This window comes from Triticum aestivum, chromosome 2A, assembly GCF_018294505.1.
Source record: "Triticum aestivum cultivar Chinese Spring chromosome 2A, IWGSC CS RefSeq v2.1, whole genome shotgun sequence".
Taxonomy (NCBI): domain Eukaryota; kingdom Viridiplantae; phylum Streptophyta; class Magnoliopsida; order Poales; family Poaceae; genus Triticum; species Triticum aestivum.
Genome location: NC_057797.1, coordinates 165,247,342 through 165,261,872, shown reverse-complemented (window position 1 = coordinate 165,261,872; position 14,531 = coordinate 165,247,342). Strand labels below are relative to the sequence as shown.

Genomic DNA, 14,531 nt, shown 5'->3' with positions numbered 1-14,531 from the left:
TATCCGCATAAAGGAAAATAGTTGTCCTGAAACAAATCACAACAAGTTTCCCCTCTGCCATAAGTACTCGGCATGATCGAGGATATATAGGGATGAGAAAGCAGCTCGGTTTTCAAGAATTAAAAACACTTGCCGGGTATGGTGACTGTCGTAGGGGCTGATGGTACTTGTGCGACAAACAAATGAGAGGCGTGGACCGACAACAGAGGATAAGCACTGTGGAACTTGGTTGTAGTGGTGGAGGTGACGGAGTCGCGGAGTTCCAGGAAGGGTGTGGCGGGCCGGTTGTTGGGGAACGTAGCAGAAATTCAAAATTTTCTACGCATCACCAAGATCAATCTATGGAGTAATCTAGCAACGAGGGGAAGGAGAGTGCATCTACATACCCTTGTAGACCGCTAAGCGAAAGCGTTCAAGTGAATGGGGTTGATGGAGTCGTACTCGTCGTGATCCAAATCACCGATGATCCTAGTGCCGAACGGACGGCACCTCCGCGTTCAACACACGTACAGCCCGGTGACGTCTCCTATGCCTTGATCCGGCAAGGGGGGAAGGAGAGGTTGGGGAAGACTCCATCCAGCAGCAGCACGACGGTGTGGTGGTGGAGGAGGAGCGTGGCAGTCCTGCAGGGCTTCGCCAAGCACCGCGGGAGAGGAGGAGGGAGAGAGGTAGGGCTGCGCCATGGAGAGGTCAAAACTCATGTGTGGGCAGCCCCAAAGTCCTCAAGTATATATAGGGGAGAGGGAGGGGGTTGCGCCCCCTTTAGGGTTTCCACCCCAAGGGGTGCGGCAGCCCCAAACCCATCTAGGGTGGCGGCCAAGGGGGGGAGAGGGGGAAACTTGCCCCCCAAGCTAGGTGGAGGCGCCCCCTCCCCAAACCCTAGGCACCTTGGGCCCTTGTGGGGGGGCGCACCAGCCCACCTGGGGCTGGTACCCTCCCACACTTGGCCCATGCAGCCCTCCGGGGCTTGTGGTCCCACTTGGTGGACCACCGGGACCCTCCCGGTGGTCCCGTTACATTACCGATAAAACCCGAAACTTTTCCGGCGACCAAAACAGGACTTCCCATATATAATTCTTTACCTCCGGACCATTCCGGAACTCCTCGTAACATCCGTGATCTCATCCGGGACTCAGAACAACATTCGGTAACCACGTATATTTATTCCCTATAACCCTAGCGTCATCGAACCTTAAGTGTGTAGACCCTACGGGTTCAGGAGTCATGCAGACATGGCCGAGACAACTCTCCGGTCAATAACCAACAACGGGATCTTGATACCCATGTTGGCTCCCACATGTTCCACGATGATCTCATCGGATGAACCCCGATGTCAAGGATTCAATCAATCCCGTATACAATTCCCTTTATCCAGCGGTATTGTACTTGCCCGAGATTCGATCGTCGGTATCCGATACCTTGTTCATTCTCTTTACCGGCAAGTCTCTTTACTCGTTCCGTAACACATCATCCCGTGATCAACTCCTTGGTCACATTGTGCACATTATGATGATGTCCTACCGAGTGGGCCCAGAGATACCTCTCCGTTTACACGGAGTGACAAATCCCAGTGTCGATTCGTGCCAACCCAACAGACACTTTCGGAGATACCTGTAGTGTACCTTTATAGCCACCCAGTTACGTTGTGACGTTTGGCACACCCAAAGCACTCCTACGGTATCCGGGAGTTGCACAATCTCATGGTCTAAGGAAATGATACTTGACATTAGAAAAGCTTTAGCATACGAACTACACGATCTTTGTGCTAGGCTTAGGATTGGGTCTTGTCCATCACATCATTCTCCTAATGATGTGATCCCGTTATCAACGACATCCAAAGTCCATGGTTAGGAAACCGTAACCATCTATTGATCAACGAGCTAGTCAACTAGAGGCTTACTAGGGATATGGTGTTGTCTATGTATCCACACATGTATTTGAGTTTCCTATCAATACAATTATAGCATGGATAATAAACGATTATCATGAACAAGGAAATATAATAATAACCAATTTATTATTGCCTCTAGGGCATATTTCCAACAGTCTCCCACTTGCACTAGAGTCAATAATCTAGTTCACATCGCCATGTGATTAACACTCACAGGTCACATCGCCATGTGACCAACATCCAAAGAGTTTACTAGACTGAATAATCTAGTTCACATCACTATGTGATAAACACTCAAAGAGTTCTGGGTTTGATCATGTTATGCTTGTGAGAGAGGTTGTAGTCAACGGGTCTTGCCATATTCAGATCCCTATGTATTTCGCAAAACTTTATATCATAGATGCTGCTACCACATTCCACTTGGAGCTATTCCAAATTATTACTTCATTATACGTATCCGGTATCTCTACTCAGAGCTATCCGGATAGGTGTTAAGCTTGCATCGACATAACTCTTTACATCGAACTCTTTATCACCTCCATAACCGAGAAACATTTCCTTATTCCTCTAATGATAATTTCGACCACTATCTTGTGATCCAGTCCTAGATCACCTTTGTACCCTCTTGCCAGTCATGTGGCAAGGCACACATTAGGTGCGGTACTTCAGCATGGCATACCGTATAGAGCCTATGACAAGAGCATAGGGGACGACCTTCGTCCTTCTTCTTTCTTCTGCCGTGGTCAAGCTTTGAGTCTTACTCAACTTCACACCTTACAACTCAGGTAAGAACCCCTTCTTTGACTGATCTATTTTGAACTCCTTCAAAAACATGTCAAGGTGTGTGTTCTTTGAAAGTATCATCAAGTGTCTTGATCTATCTCTATAGATCTTGATGCCCAATTTGTAAGCAGCTTTATCCAGGTCTTCCTTTGAAAAACACTCTTCAAACAATCGTTTATGCTTTTCAGAAATTCTACATTATTTTGGATCAACAATATGTCATCCACATATACTTCTCAGAAATGTTGTAGTGCTCCCACTCACTTTCTTGTAAATACAAGTTTCTAGCAAACATTGTATAAACCTAAAAGCTTTGATCACTCCATCAAAACATATATTCCGATTCCGAGATGCTTGCTCTAGTCCATAAAAGGATTGCTGGAGCCAGCATACCTTTTAGCATCCTTAGGATCGACAAAACCTTTTATTGTATCACATACAACTTTTCTTACGAAAACTTGGTAAGAAAACTTGTTTTGACATCCATCTGTAAGATTTCATAATCAAAAAATACAGCTAATGCTAACATGATTCCGACGGACTTAAGCATTGCTACGGGTGAGAAATTCTCATCGTAGTCAACTCCTTGAACTTGTGAAAAGACTCTTTCCCACAAGTCGAGCTTCATAGACGGTAACATTACCGCCCACGTCCGTCTTCTTCTTAAAGATCCATTTATCTCAATGGCTTGCCTATCATCGGGCAAGTCCACCAATGTCCATACTTTGTTCTGATATATGGATCCTATCTCGGATTTCATGGCTTCTAACCATTTGTCGAAATACGGGCCCACCATCGCTTCTCCATAGCTCGTAGGTTCATTGTTGTCTAACAACATGATATCTAAGACAGGATTACCGTACCACTTAGGAGTAGTACATATCCTTGTCGACCTACGAGGTTGGATAGCAACTTGATCCGATGCTTCATGATCACTATCATTAACTTCCTATTCAACAGACGTAGGCGCCACAGAAAACATCTTTTTGTGTTGCATCACTCTCTGGTTGAAGTAAAGGTTCGACAACCTCATCAAGTTCTATCTTCCTCCCACTCAATTCTTTCGAGAGAAACTCCTTCTCGAGAAAGGACCTGTTCTTAGCGACAAACAATTTGCCCTCGGATCTGAGATAGAAGGTGTACCCAACTATCACCTTTGGGTATCCTATGAAGATGTGTTTGTCCGCTTTGGGTTCGAGCTTCTTCAGCTGAAGCCTTAAGCATCGCAGCCCCAAACATTAAGAAGTGACAACTTTGGTTTCTCGCCAAACCAATGTTCACACGATGTCGTTTCAACGGACTTAGATGGTGTCCTATCTAAAGTGAATGCAGCTGTCTCTAACGCATAACCTCAAAATGAAAATGGTAGATTGGTAAGAGACATCATAGATCGCACCATATCTCATAGGGTTCGATTACGACGTCCGGACACACCATTACCTTGTGGTGTTCCAGGTGGCTTCAACTGTGAAACAATTCCACAATGTCTTAAGTGATTGCCAAACTCATAACTCAGAAAATCCCCTTTTGATCAGATCGTAGGAACATGATCTTATTGTTATGATGATTCTTAACTTCACTCTGAAATCACTTGAACTTTTCAAACGTTTCAGACTTGTGCTTCAATAAGTAGATATACCTATATCTACCAAAATCGTCAGTGAAGATGAGAAAATAGCGATATCCACCGCACGCTTCAATTCTCATTGGATCACACGCATCAGCATGCATGATTTCCAACAAGTCACTTGCCCGTTTCATTGTACCTGAAAACGGGGTCTTAGTCATCCTGCCCATGAGGCATGGCTCGCATGTGTCAAGTGATTCAAAATCAAGTGATCCAAACATCCATCGACATGGAGTTTCTTCATGCATCTTACGCCAATATGACCTAAGCGGCAGTGCCACGAGAAAATGGTACTATCATTATTAACTCTACATCTTTTGGCGTGAACATGTGTATTACCACGACCGAGATTCAATGAACCATTCACATAGGGTGCATGACCATGAAAGGTATCATTCATGTAAACAGAATAACCATTATTCTCTAACTTAAATGAATGACCGTATTGCAATGAACATGATATATTCATGCTCAACGTAGACACCTGATAACATTTATCTAGGTTCAATACTAATCCCGAAGGCAGATGGAGCGTGCGATGGTGATCTCATCAACTTTGGAAACACTTCCAACACACATCGTCACCTCGCCCTTAGCCAGTCTCCATTTAGTCCGTAGCTTTTGCTTCAAGTTACCAATAATAGTAACTGAACTGGTATCCAATACCCCGATGCTACCAGGAGTACTAGTGAGGTACACATTAATAACACGTATTTACTTTGTTGAAGTTGCCAGCCTTCTTATCTACCATACATTTGGGGTAATACCGCTACCAGTGACCGTTCCCCTTACAATAGAAGCACTCAGTCTCAGGTTTGGGTTCAACCTTGGGTTCCTTCACTGGAGCGGCAACTGGTTTGCCATTCATGAAGTTTCCCTTCTAGCCCTTGCCCTTCTTGAAACCAGTGGTCTTGTTAAACCATCAACACTTGATGCTCCTTCTTGATTTCTACCTTTTGCGGTCTTAAGCACCGCGAACAGCTCCGGGATCAACTCCATCCCTTGCATATCATAGTTCATCACGAAGATCTAGTAGCTTAGTGATAGTGGCTAGAGAACTCTATCAATCACTATCTTATCTGGAAGTTTAACTCCCACTTGATTTAAGTGATTGTAGCACCCAGACATTCTGAGCACATGCTCACTAGCTGAGCTATTCTCCTCCATCTTGTTGACAAAATAACTTGTCAGAGGTCTCACACCTCTCAACACGGGCATGAGCCTGAAATCCCAATTTCAGCTCTTAGAACATCTCATATGTTCTTTGGCGTTCAAAACGTCATTGGAATCTCGATTCTAAGCCGTAAAGTATGGTGCACTAAACTATCAAGTAGTCATCAGGATGTGTCTGTCAGGTGTTCACAACATCCACAGACGACGTTGTAGGGGTTTGCACATCGAGCGGTGCATCAAAGACGTAAGCCTTCTGTGTAGCAGTGAGGACACTCCTTGGACTACGGACCTAGTCCGCATCATTGCTTACAATATCTTTCAACTTGGTCTTTCTCTAGGAACGTAATGAAACAGGGAGCTACAATGTGAGCTATTTATCTACAACATATTTGCGAAGACAATTTAGACTATGTTCATGATAATTGAGTTCATCTAATCAAATTATTTAATGAACTCCCACTCAGATAGACATCCCTCTAGTCATCTAAGTGAAACATGATCCGAGTCAACTAGGCCGTGTCCGATCATCACGTGAGATGGACTAGTCAACATCGGTGAACATCTTCATGTTGATCGTATCTTCTATACGACTCATGCTCGACCTTTCAGTCTTCCGTGTTCCGAGGCCATGTCTGTACATGCTAGGCTCGTCAAGTCAACCTAAGTGTATTGCGTGTGTAAATCTGGCTTACACCCGTTGTATTCGAACGTTAGAATATATCACACCCGATCATCACGTGGTGCTTCGAAACGACGAACCTTCGCAATGGTGCATAGTTAGGGGGAACACTTCTCTTGAAATTTTAGTGAGGGATCATCTTATTTAAGCTACTATCGTTCTAAGCAAATAAGATGTAAAACATGATAAACATCACATGCAATCAAATAGTGACATGATATGGCCAATATCATTTTGCTCCTTTTGATCTCCATCTTCGGGGCTCCATGATCATCGTTGTCACCGACATGACTCCATGATCTCCATCATCATGAACTCCATCATCGTGTCTTCTTGAAGTTGTCTCGTCATCTATTACTTCTACTACTATGGCTAACGCTTTAGCAATAAAGTAAAGTAATTACATGACGTTTATGTTGACACGCAGGTCATAAATAAATTAAGACAACTCCGATGGCTCCTGCCGGTTGTCATACTCATCGACATGCAAGTCGTGATTCCTATTACAAGAACATGATCAATCTCATACATCACATATATCATTCATCACATCCTTTTGGCCATATCACATCACACGACATATGTTGCAAAAACAAGTTAGATGTCCTCTAATTGTTGTTGCAAGTTTTTATGTGGCTTTATAGGTTTCTAGCAAGAACGTTTCTTACCTACGCGAAAACCACAACGTGATATGCTAATTTCTATTTACCCTTCATAAGGACCCTTTTCATCGAATCCGATCCGACTAAAGTGGGAGAGACAGACACCCGCTAGCCACCTTATGCAACTAGTGCATGTCAGTCGGTGGAACCAGTCTCACGTAAGAGTACGTGTAAGGTCGGTCCGGGCCGCTTCATCCCACGATGCCGCCGAATCAAGATAAGACTAGTAACGGCAAGTAAATTGACAATATCGATGCCCACAACTGCTTTGTGTTCTACTCGTGCATAGAAACTACGCATAAACCTGGCTCATGATGCCACTGTTGGGGAACGTAGCAGAAATTCAAAATTTTCTACGCATCACCAAGATCAATCTATGGAGTAATCTAGCAACGAGGGGAAGGAGAGTGCATCTACATACCCTTGTAGATCGCTAAGCGGAAGCGTTCAAGTGAACGGGGTTGATGGAGTCGTACTCGTCATGATCCAAATCACCGATGATCCTAGTGCCGAACGGACGGCACCTCCGCGTTCAACACACGTATAGCCCGGTGACGTCTCCTACGCCTTGATCCAGCAAGGGGAGAAGGAGAGGTTGGGGAAGACTCCATCCAGCAACAGCACGACGGCGTGGTGGTGGTGGAGGAGCGTGGCAGTCCTGCAGGGCTTCGCCAAGCACCGCGGGAGAGGAGGAGGGAGAGAGGCAGGGCTGCGCCATGGAGAGGTCAAAACTCATGTGTGGGAAGCCCCAAAGTCCTCAAGTATATATAGGGGAGAGGGAGGGGGCTGCGCCCCCTTTAGGGTTTCCACCCCAAGGGGTGCGGCAGCCCGAAACCCATCTAGGGTGGCGGCCAAGGGGGGGGGAGAGGGGGAAACTTGCCCCCCAAGCTAGGTGGAGGCGCCCCCTCCCCAAACCCTAGGCACCTTGGGCCCTTGTGGGGGGGGGGCGCACCAGCCCACCTGGGGCTGGTCCCCTCCCACACTTGGCCCATGCAGCCCTCCGGGGCTTGTGGACCCACTCGGTGGACCACCGGGACCCTCCCGGTGGTCCCGGTACATTACCGATAAAACCCGAAACTTTTTCGGCGACCAAAACAGGACTTCCCATATATAATTCTTTACCTCCGGACCATTCTGGAACTCCTCGTAACATCCGGGATCTCATCCGGGACTCAGAACAACATTCGGTAACCACGTATATCTAGTCCCTATAACCCTAGCGTCATCGAACCTTAAATGTGTAGACCCTACGGGTTCGGGAGTCATGCAGACATGGCCGAGACAACTCTCCGGTCAATAACCAACAGCGAGATCTGGATACCCATGTTGGCTCCCACATGTTCCACGATGATCTCATCGGATGAACCACGATGTCAAGGATTCAATCAATCCCGTATACAATTCCCTTTGTCCAGCGGTATTGTACTTGCCCGAGATTCGATCGTCGGTATCCGATACCTTGTTCATTCTCTTTACCGGCAAGTCTCTTTACTCGTTCCGTAACACATCATCCCGTGATCAACTCCTTGGTCACATTGTGCACATTATGATGATGTCCTACCGAGTGGGCCCAGAGATACCTCTCCGTTTACACGGAGTGACAAATCCCAGTGTCGATTCGTGCCAACCCAACAGACACTTTCGGAGATACCTGTAGTGTACCTTTATAGCCACCCAGTTACGTTGTGACGTTTGGCACACCCAAAGCACTCCTACGGTATCCGGGAGTTGCACAATCTCATGGTCTAAGGAAATGATACTTGACATTAGAAAAGCTTTAGCATACGAACTACACGATCTTTGTGCTAGGCTTAGGATTGGGTCTTGTCCATCACATCATTCTTCTAATGATGTGATCCCGTTATCAACGACATCCAAAGTCCATGGTTAGGAAACCGTAACCATCTATTGATCAACGAGCTAGTCAACTAGAGGCTTACTAGGGACATGGTGTTGTCTATGTATCCACACATGTATCTGAGTTTCCTATCAATAAAATTATAGCATGGATAATAAACGATTATCATGAACAAGGAAATATAATAATAACCAATTTATTATTGCCTCTAGGGCATATTTCCAACACCGGTGGGGGTGGTGGAGCGGTAGCATCGGCAAGAGGGAAAACAGATGCAGAGAATGATGAAAGGATGGAGTCGCGGGGTCCTGGGGGGCTGTGGCGGGCCGGTGGGGGTGGTGGAGCGGTGGCATCGGCAAAAAAGAAAACAGATGCAGAGAAAGATGACATTATGTAGGCATGGGTCCGGGAGGGGTGTTAGGTGGGTCGGGGGTGTCGGAGTCCAAAGCCTTCCTCCCCCGTTTGATTTTGGTTTTTGATAGGCGGACCAATACAAGGTGGGGGAGTGTCCGAACGGTTGCAGACGGTTTGAAAATCCGCTCTGAAGATGCACTGATATGAATAGATGATTGTAGTAGCAGTAGCGTAAGTGCTGACTCGACGACGCTGCGAGGAAAGGAGGGGCCGTGGCAGTGGACAGCGACCTTGCAGATCATGGGCAGCCAGGGAAGCGCGGGTGAGTGGGTCGGGTCGGCGCAATAATAATTTCGCGTGAGAAAAGGAGGGAAAGGTAAAGATCGCGCGGGGCCCCGTGAGGCACGTCAGGAGCAGGCCACTCACTGGCCGGCCGGCCGGCCAGTCGAAGCCCACCTTCTTTTGTTAGATTCCACCAGCGCCCGCCCGGAGATTCGCTTCCACCACCATTCCCATTCCCATTCCCATCCATCCATTCATCCACCTCGCGCCCCGCACACTCACTCGCCATCGATGGATCATCGCCAAGCCCACGCGATAACGACCCGCGCGGCCGGCGGCCTGATCTTGTTCGTGCCTGATGCCATGCCCCCATCACCTTTCCACTCCTCGCTCGCTCTGCCGCTCTCTCTTCCTCGTGGCTTTTCGCGCGATCCGTCGTCGATCTCGTACCGTATCTAGCTCTCGGTGGCAGGCGGCATGTACGCCCATGCCTCTCGCCGGCACTTGCATGGAAGTGGTTGGTGGATCCTCGTTCCCAGCACTGTAAAACAGAGGCGCATACATACGTTGTTCTGCACTGCCCACATGAAATGTTGCCAGTGAACTGCTGACCAGAGCCCATTTCTGTTGGATTATACTCACTCCATATGATGTTTTCTCTCTCTCTCTCTCTTTGGTTTGATTTGGTTTGCACCACTACTAGTTCTTCCCACGAGTTACGTGCTCTAATCAACGGGCCGGCAATTTAACTTGCTCGTGAAATAAGTAGATTAAAAACTAAGCCCCAACGTAAGTACGTAACCGGCGGGGAGATGTGCACGTCAAGACTGAAACGTCATTCGAAATAATGGAACGGTTCTGCAAGAAGATCAGGAAAAGGCTGAGGGTGCAAACTATGATTTGTCTGGAAACGGCTCTCGACTAATGATATCACCCCATCACCTAATCCTCTGAGATCGACATTCGTCGTGCCTCTCTCTCTTTTATCCTACTCCTCGTCCTGACTTATTTTCATAATTCCACCGAGTGTTGCATCGTCACTCCCCACTACGTTGCAAACCCGTAACTACTCTTGATCTTGTCTTCTACGTAGCACCAAGCTTAACTTATTCAACAGATTCAGTGGTGCGAGGGAACTAATTATCTGTCAACCACAGGCCGGCCCTTTCTTTCCAAAACATGTCAAACGGTCTTACTAGCTTGGGATAGACAGAACAAAAATTTATCCGGCCTCTTGGACCAAAGATAATGACACCAAACTTATTATAGCTGATGCTCTGTACCGTTTCACCAGATATTGTCTTCTAGGAAAACAACATATATAGGGCCATTTGTCACTCTCAATCTCCATGAAACCCCAATGATATCATATCAGGTCTATGCAGCAGAACCTGCCTGGACGAGAGAGGTATTTGGCACTAGCTTAATTTCCAGCACTACTCGTAATACCCTATTTTGTATCAGCCGGAGATCTCTCAAAGATCCCTCTGAACATTGACCTAATGCTACTCTTGTGAATCAGGAAAGTAAGTGGCATACATAATCTTTGTTTACGTACTGACGCTGTCCAATATAGTTTTCTTTCGTGTTGCTAACCGAAAACAGGGTAATACTAGGAGAAAAAAGAAGGAAAGGCTTAACGAGATCATTCCTGAAACAAATAGAAACGAGCAAGCACCTACGTATATATGGTCTAGCAAAGCTTTAGTGGTTCATGTTTGATGGCCAAAAGTAGTAGGCCGTGCAAGTGTCTGTCCTAAACTTCCCGTCAAGAAGACAAGAACTGACATCTCAACAAGACAAGGAACATGTAAATCATGCATCGATAATGCAAGAAAGATAGGAGTAGCATGCTAGCTATAGGGGTTCCGGCCGTATGACAGAAGCATGCACGTAAGTTTGCTCCAAAAGGATGCAAGAAGAATTTCTTAACCTTACAAGACGATCGAAACACAAAGGAAAGAGCAAAGAAATTAAGGAAACAAATCAAATCATGGCGTGCGCCAAGAACTTGCGGCGAACGATGATGATAAAAATCGATGCGAGTCTAAGAGCTAAAGCTATGATCACCCACCTCCTCGATCACCTCCAACATACGTACGTGAGCCATCCATTAATGTCTGTCGCCTCCTACGCTTGCTTGCCTGGCGCTGCTTCAAAACCCTACATGCGCGTACGTGCCGTTGATCTGAGGACCCAATGCATGGCATGGATGGATGCATCCAATCCTTGCACGTGTATTGCTGACCTCGCTCCATCCATCTCCACCGATCATGGCCTCCACGCGCTCGCCCACACCAGAGGCTGCTCCTTCCAAGCGAGGAACACGCCGGCTCCGGCCGCCGAGTCATCCGTGCCGGCCTCCCGCATCGACCAGCCCTCCCGGTACCGGCGCAGAAGCGACCGCACGTCGTCGGCTACGTCCTCGCTGAATGGCACCGGTGAGAACCCGGCCGACCGCAACCGCCGCGCCCACGCCGCCGCCGTCTCCCGCCGCTCCATGGACTCCGACGCTGGGCACGAGACCAGGTCAACAATGGCACGCCCTGCTCCCCTCTCCAATGCCAGCCTCTCGTTGCTGGTCTTGGGGAAGCTCTCCTCTAGCGAGTCCATGTAAGCCGAGAAGAACCGTAAGCCCTCGCCGAACACCTTCAAGAATGCTGCCTCCGTGTCGCCGCCTTCGTCGGACGCGTCGGCGTCGGTCGCCACCAGGTCCGCCTCCTCCTCGACCACGGTGACGACCCGAGGTTCGAGGCGGCGGAGGGACGCGGCGAACGCGCCGCGCCGGCGGGCACCGCCCGGCACCACGCCGCGCAGCGAGTTCATGCAGTTGACGGCGATGCCGGTGGTGGCGCCGCCCTCGCGCAGGTCGAGCGAGTCGAGGTCGAGCTCCGCGAGGTCCCCGGAGTGGTGCACGGCGCGGAAGCGGAAGGGGACGCCCATCAGCCGCGCGAACTTCTCCATGCGCTGCCCGATCTCCCGCATCACGCGCTGCACGGCGGACGTCGGAGCCGACGGCGCGGCCGACACGACGGTGGTGATGGACAGGTGCGGCGTGTCGTCCGGGGACCGCGTGGCCAGGGCCTCGAGCAGCGTCGGCCACTGCGTGCAGAAGGTGTTGCTCAGGTCGAGGATGTGAAACCTCTGCGGCTCCGACGACGCGGCCGCGGCCTCCAAGAAAGATTCCAGTATGGCGCCGTTGGCGGCCACGTGCCCGAACGACGACCAGGGGCTGAGCTCCTGGAAGCGCAGCGCGGTGCGGCGCGTGGAGTCGAAGGACGTGTTCCGGTCGGTCGCCGCCGCGAGCGTGCGCAGCGTCCGGGGGCCGGACGCCGTGAGCCGCGCGAAGAGACCCTGCAGGAAGTAGGACGCGAGCTTCTGCTCCACGTCCCCGTACGGCGACGCCAGCTCGTTGAGCATCCACATCAGCTGTTGCACGCGCTGGCTCTCGCGCGTCGCAACCGCGCGCGCGCACTCCATGAGCAGCTGGCTGGCCCACCTCCCGCCGCCGCCTCCCCCCACCGCGGCCGATGACGCTGTGCCCCCGGCGCCGGACGACGAGGCCGGGGACGAGAAGTCGAGGTTGAGGTCCGGCGGGAAAGAGAGGTCGGCCGCCTCGAAGAGCGCGTGGCCCGCCCCGCCAGCCGTGGACGAGGTGGAGAGCGGGGGCGTGGGCGCAGTGGGCGTGGCGGACGACGTGGGCGGATGGGCCGCCCCGCCGTGCGAGTGGAAGTGCTGCCTCGACGAGGAGGAGGAGGAGAAGTCTTCATCCATGTAGAGGTGGTGCTGGTGGGCGTTGCCACCGCATTCTTCTTGGTACGGCTCCAGGTAGTAGGACTGCTGCGGCTGCTGCTGGCTGTAGTAGTACTGCCCGCCGCCGCCGCCGCCGCCGCCGCCGCTGCTGGAGCTGTGGTGGTAGTAGTTGTAGGAGGCGTTGGTCTGGTGGGAGGACGACCTGGAGCCGCTGGAGGTGGTGCTCCTGGAGTTGTACGACGCCGATTGCTGCTGCTGCTGCTCGGAGGCTTGGAGGCTAACCAACCTAAACAGCGTATCCATGTAAGCTACGGCGAGGGGGCAACATGAGGGTTACCGCACCGTGGCGCCGAGGGATTTTAATGGCCGGCGAGGGCGAGCTACGTAGGGATCAGCTGGCCAGCGCGCGCTAGCCTGTGCGCCTATGCGAATTGTTAGTTAGCTAGGCCAGGCTATGCGGTGAGGTGTGGTGTGGCGATGTGTATTCTTTTGAGTGGGAGAAAAGCTGGAGCGCCCCCTGCGCGACGCGCTCGCTTTCCTCCTCCCCGCAGCTCCACTTGTATCTTTTGCGGCGAGATCGATGGTATTCCGCCTCGCTTTTGGCCGGATCGATGAGGAGGCTGGGGAGGGAGAGAGGTGATGTGGTGATATGTGCTTTCGTTCGACCATATTATTGGGGAGATTCTTCTCCCGAGTTTAATCTACCACTGGCCGGGGGGCAGCGCCGGGTGTGGTTCAGTGGATGCGGGTGCCTTTTGCCTTTGCTTTTTCTCAATCTCGATCTTACGGCCTACTTAGCCATAGCGCTTTGCCGTGTTGTTAGGGCTTTCTGTTGGCTTTTGCCAACCAACCCTGCATCAACACACACTGTCACGTTTCGGTTGGGACAATGTACATGCAAAAGGATGCATGGGTAGATCGACTTTGACTGCACATGGGTAATCTCAATTGTACTCCTTCCGATCCGATTCGGAAATAGCTGGCGTGGTTGTGTTGTCAAAGTCGATCTAAAACCACGCCAGCTATTTTATGTAGAAAACTATAGGATGCAACTCAACTGTATTCATCGGAGTTCGTTACAATGTATGCTTGCGTGATAAGTCAACTAACCCTATCATATCTCTAGTAATTAGACTATACTAGAGATTATAGTAAGATCAATTGGAAATAAGTATAGATATGTCACGCTCTACACCCCCACGGTCGAAGCGACGGCGTTGGCGATGCAAAGACTGCCACGAAGATCCTGGAATGCAGTGGTTGGCAAGCCTGTGGTCATAATGTTGGTGAATTGTTGGATAGTCGGTATGTGAAGCCTTCAGAGCTGACCCAACCGGACCTTCTTGCACACAAAGTGAACATCCAGCTCAATGTGTTTGGTGCGCTTATGCTGGACCGGTTTGGCTGCGAGATAGGTAGCCGAAACATTGTCACAAAAAACACTGTATCCTTTGGAAGCGGAACCCGAA

At 49.8% G+C, this 14,531-nt stretch overlaps 1 protein-coding gene across 1 annotated transcript; it reads right to left on the bottom strand.

Moving 5' to 3' along the window:
- Window positions 1-11,186: 11,186 nt before the first annotated feature.
- On the bottom strand, window positions 11,187-13,731 carry LOC123188153 (protein SHORT-ROOT 1). The gene has a single exon (XM_044600197.1). The coding sequence runs from the start codon at window positions 13,363-13,365 to the stop codon at window positions 11,581-11,583; it is 1,785 nt and encodes a 594-aa protein (XP_044456132.1). The 5' UTR covers window positions 13,366-13,731; the 3' UTR covers window positions 11,187-11,580.
- Window positions 13,732-14,531: the final 800 nt, after the last annotated feature.

Coding starts and splice junctions, on each gene's coding strand:
- LOC123188153 (XM_044600197.1), bottom strand. CDS start 13,365: ATGGATACGCTGTTTAGGTTGGTTAGCCTCCAAGCCTCCGAGCAGCAG.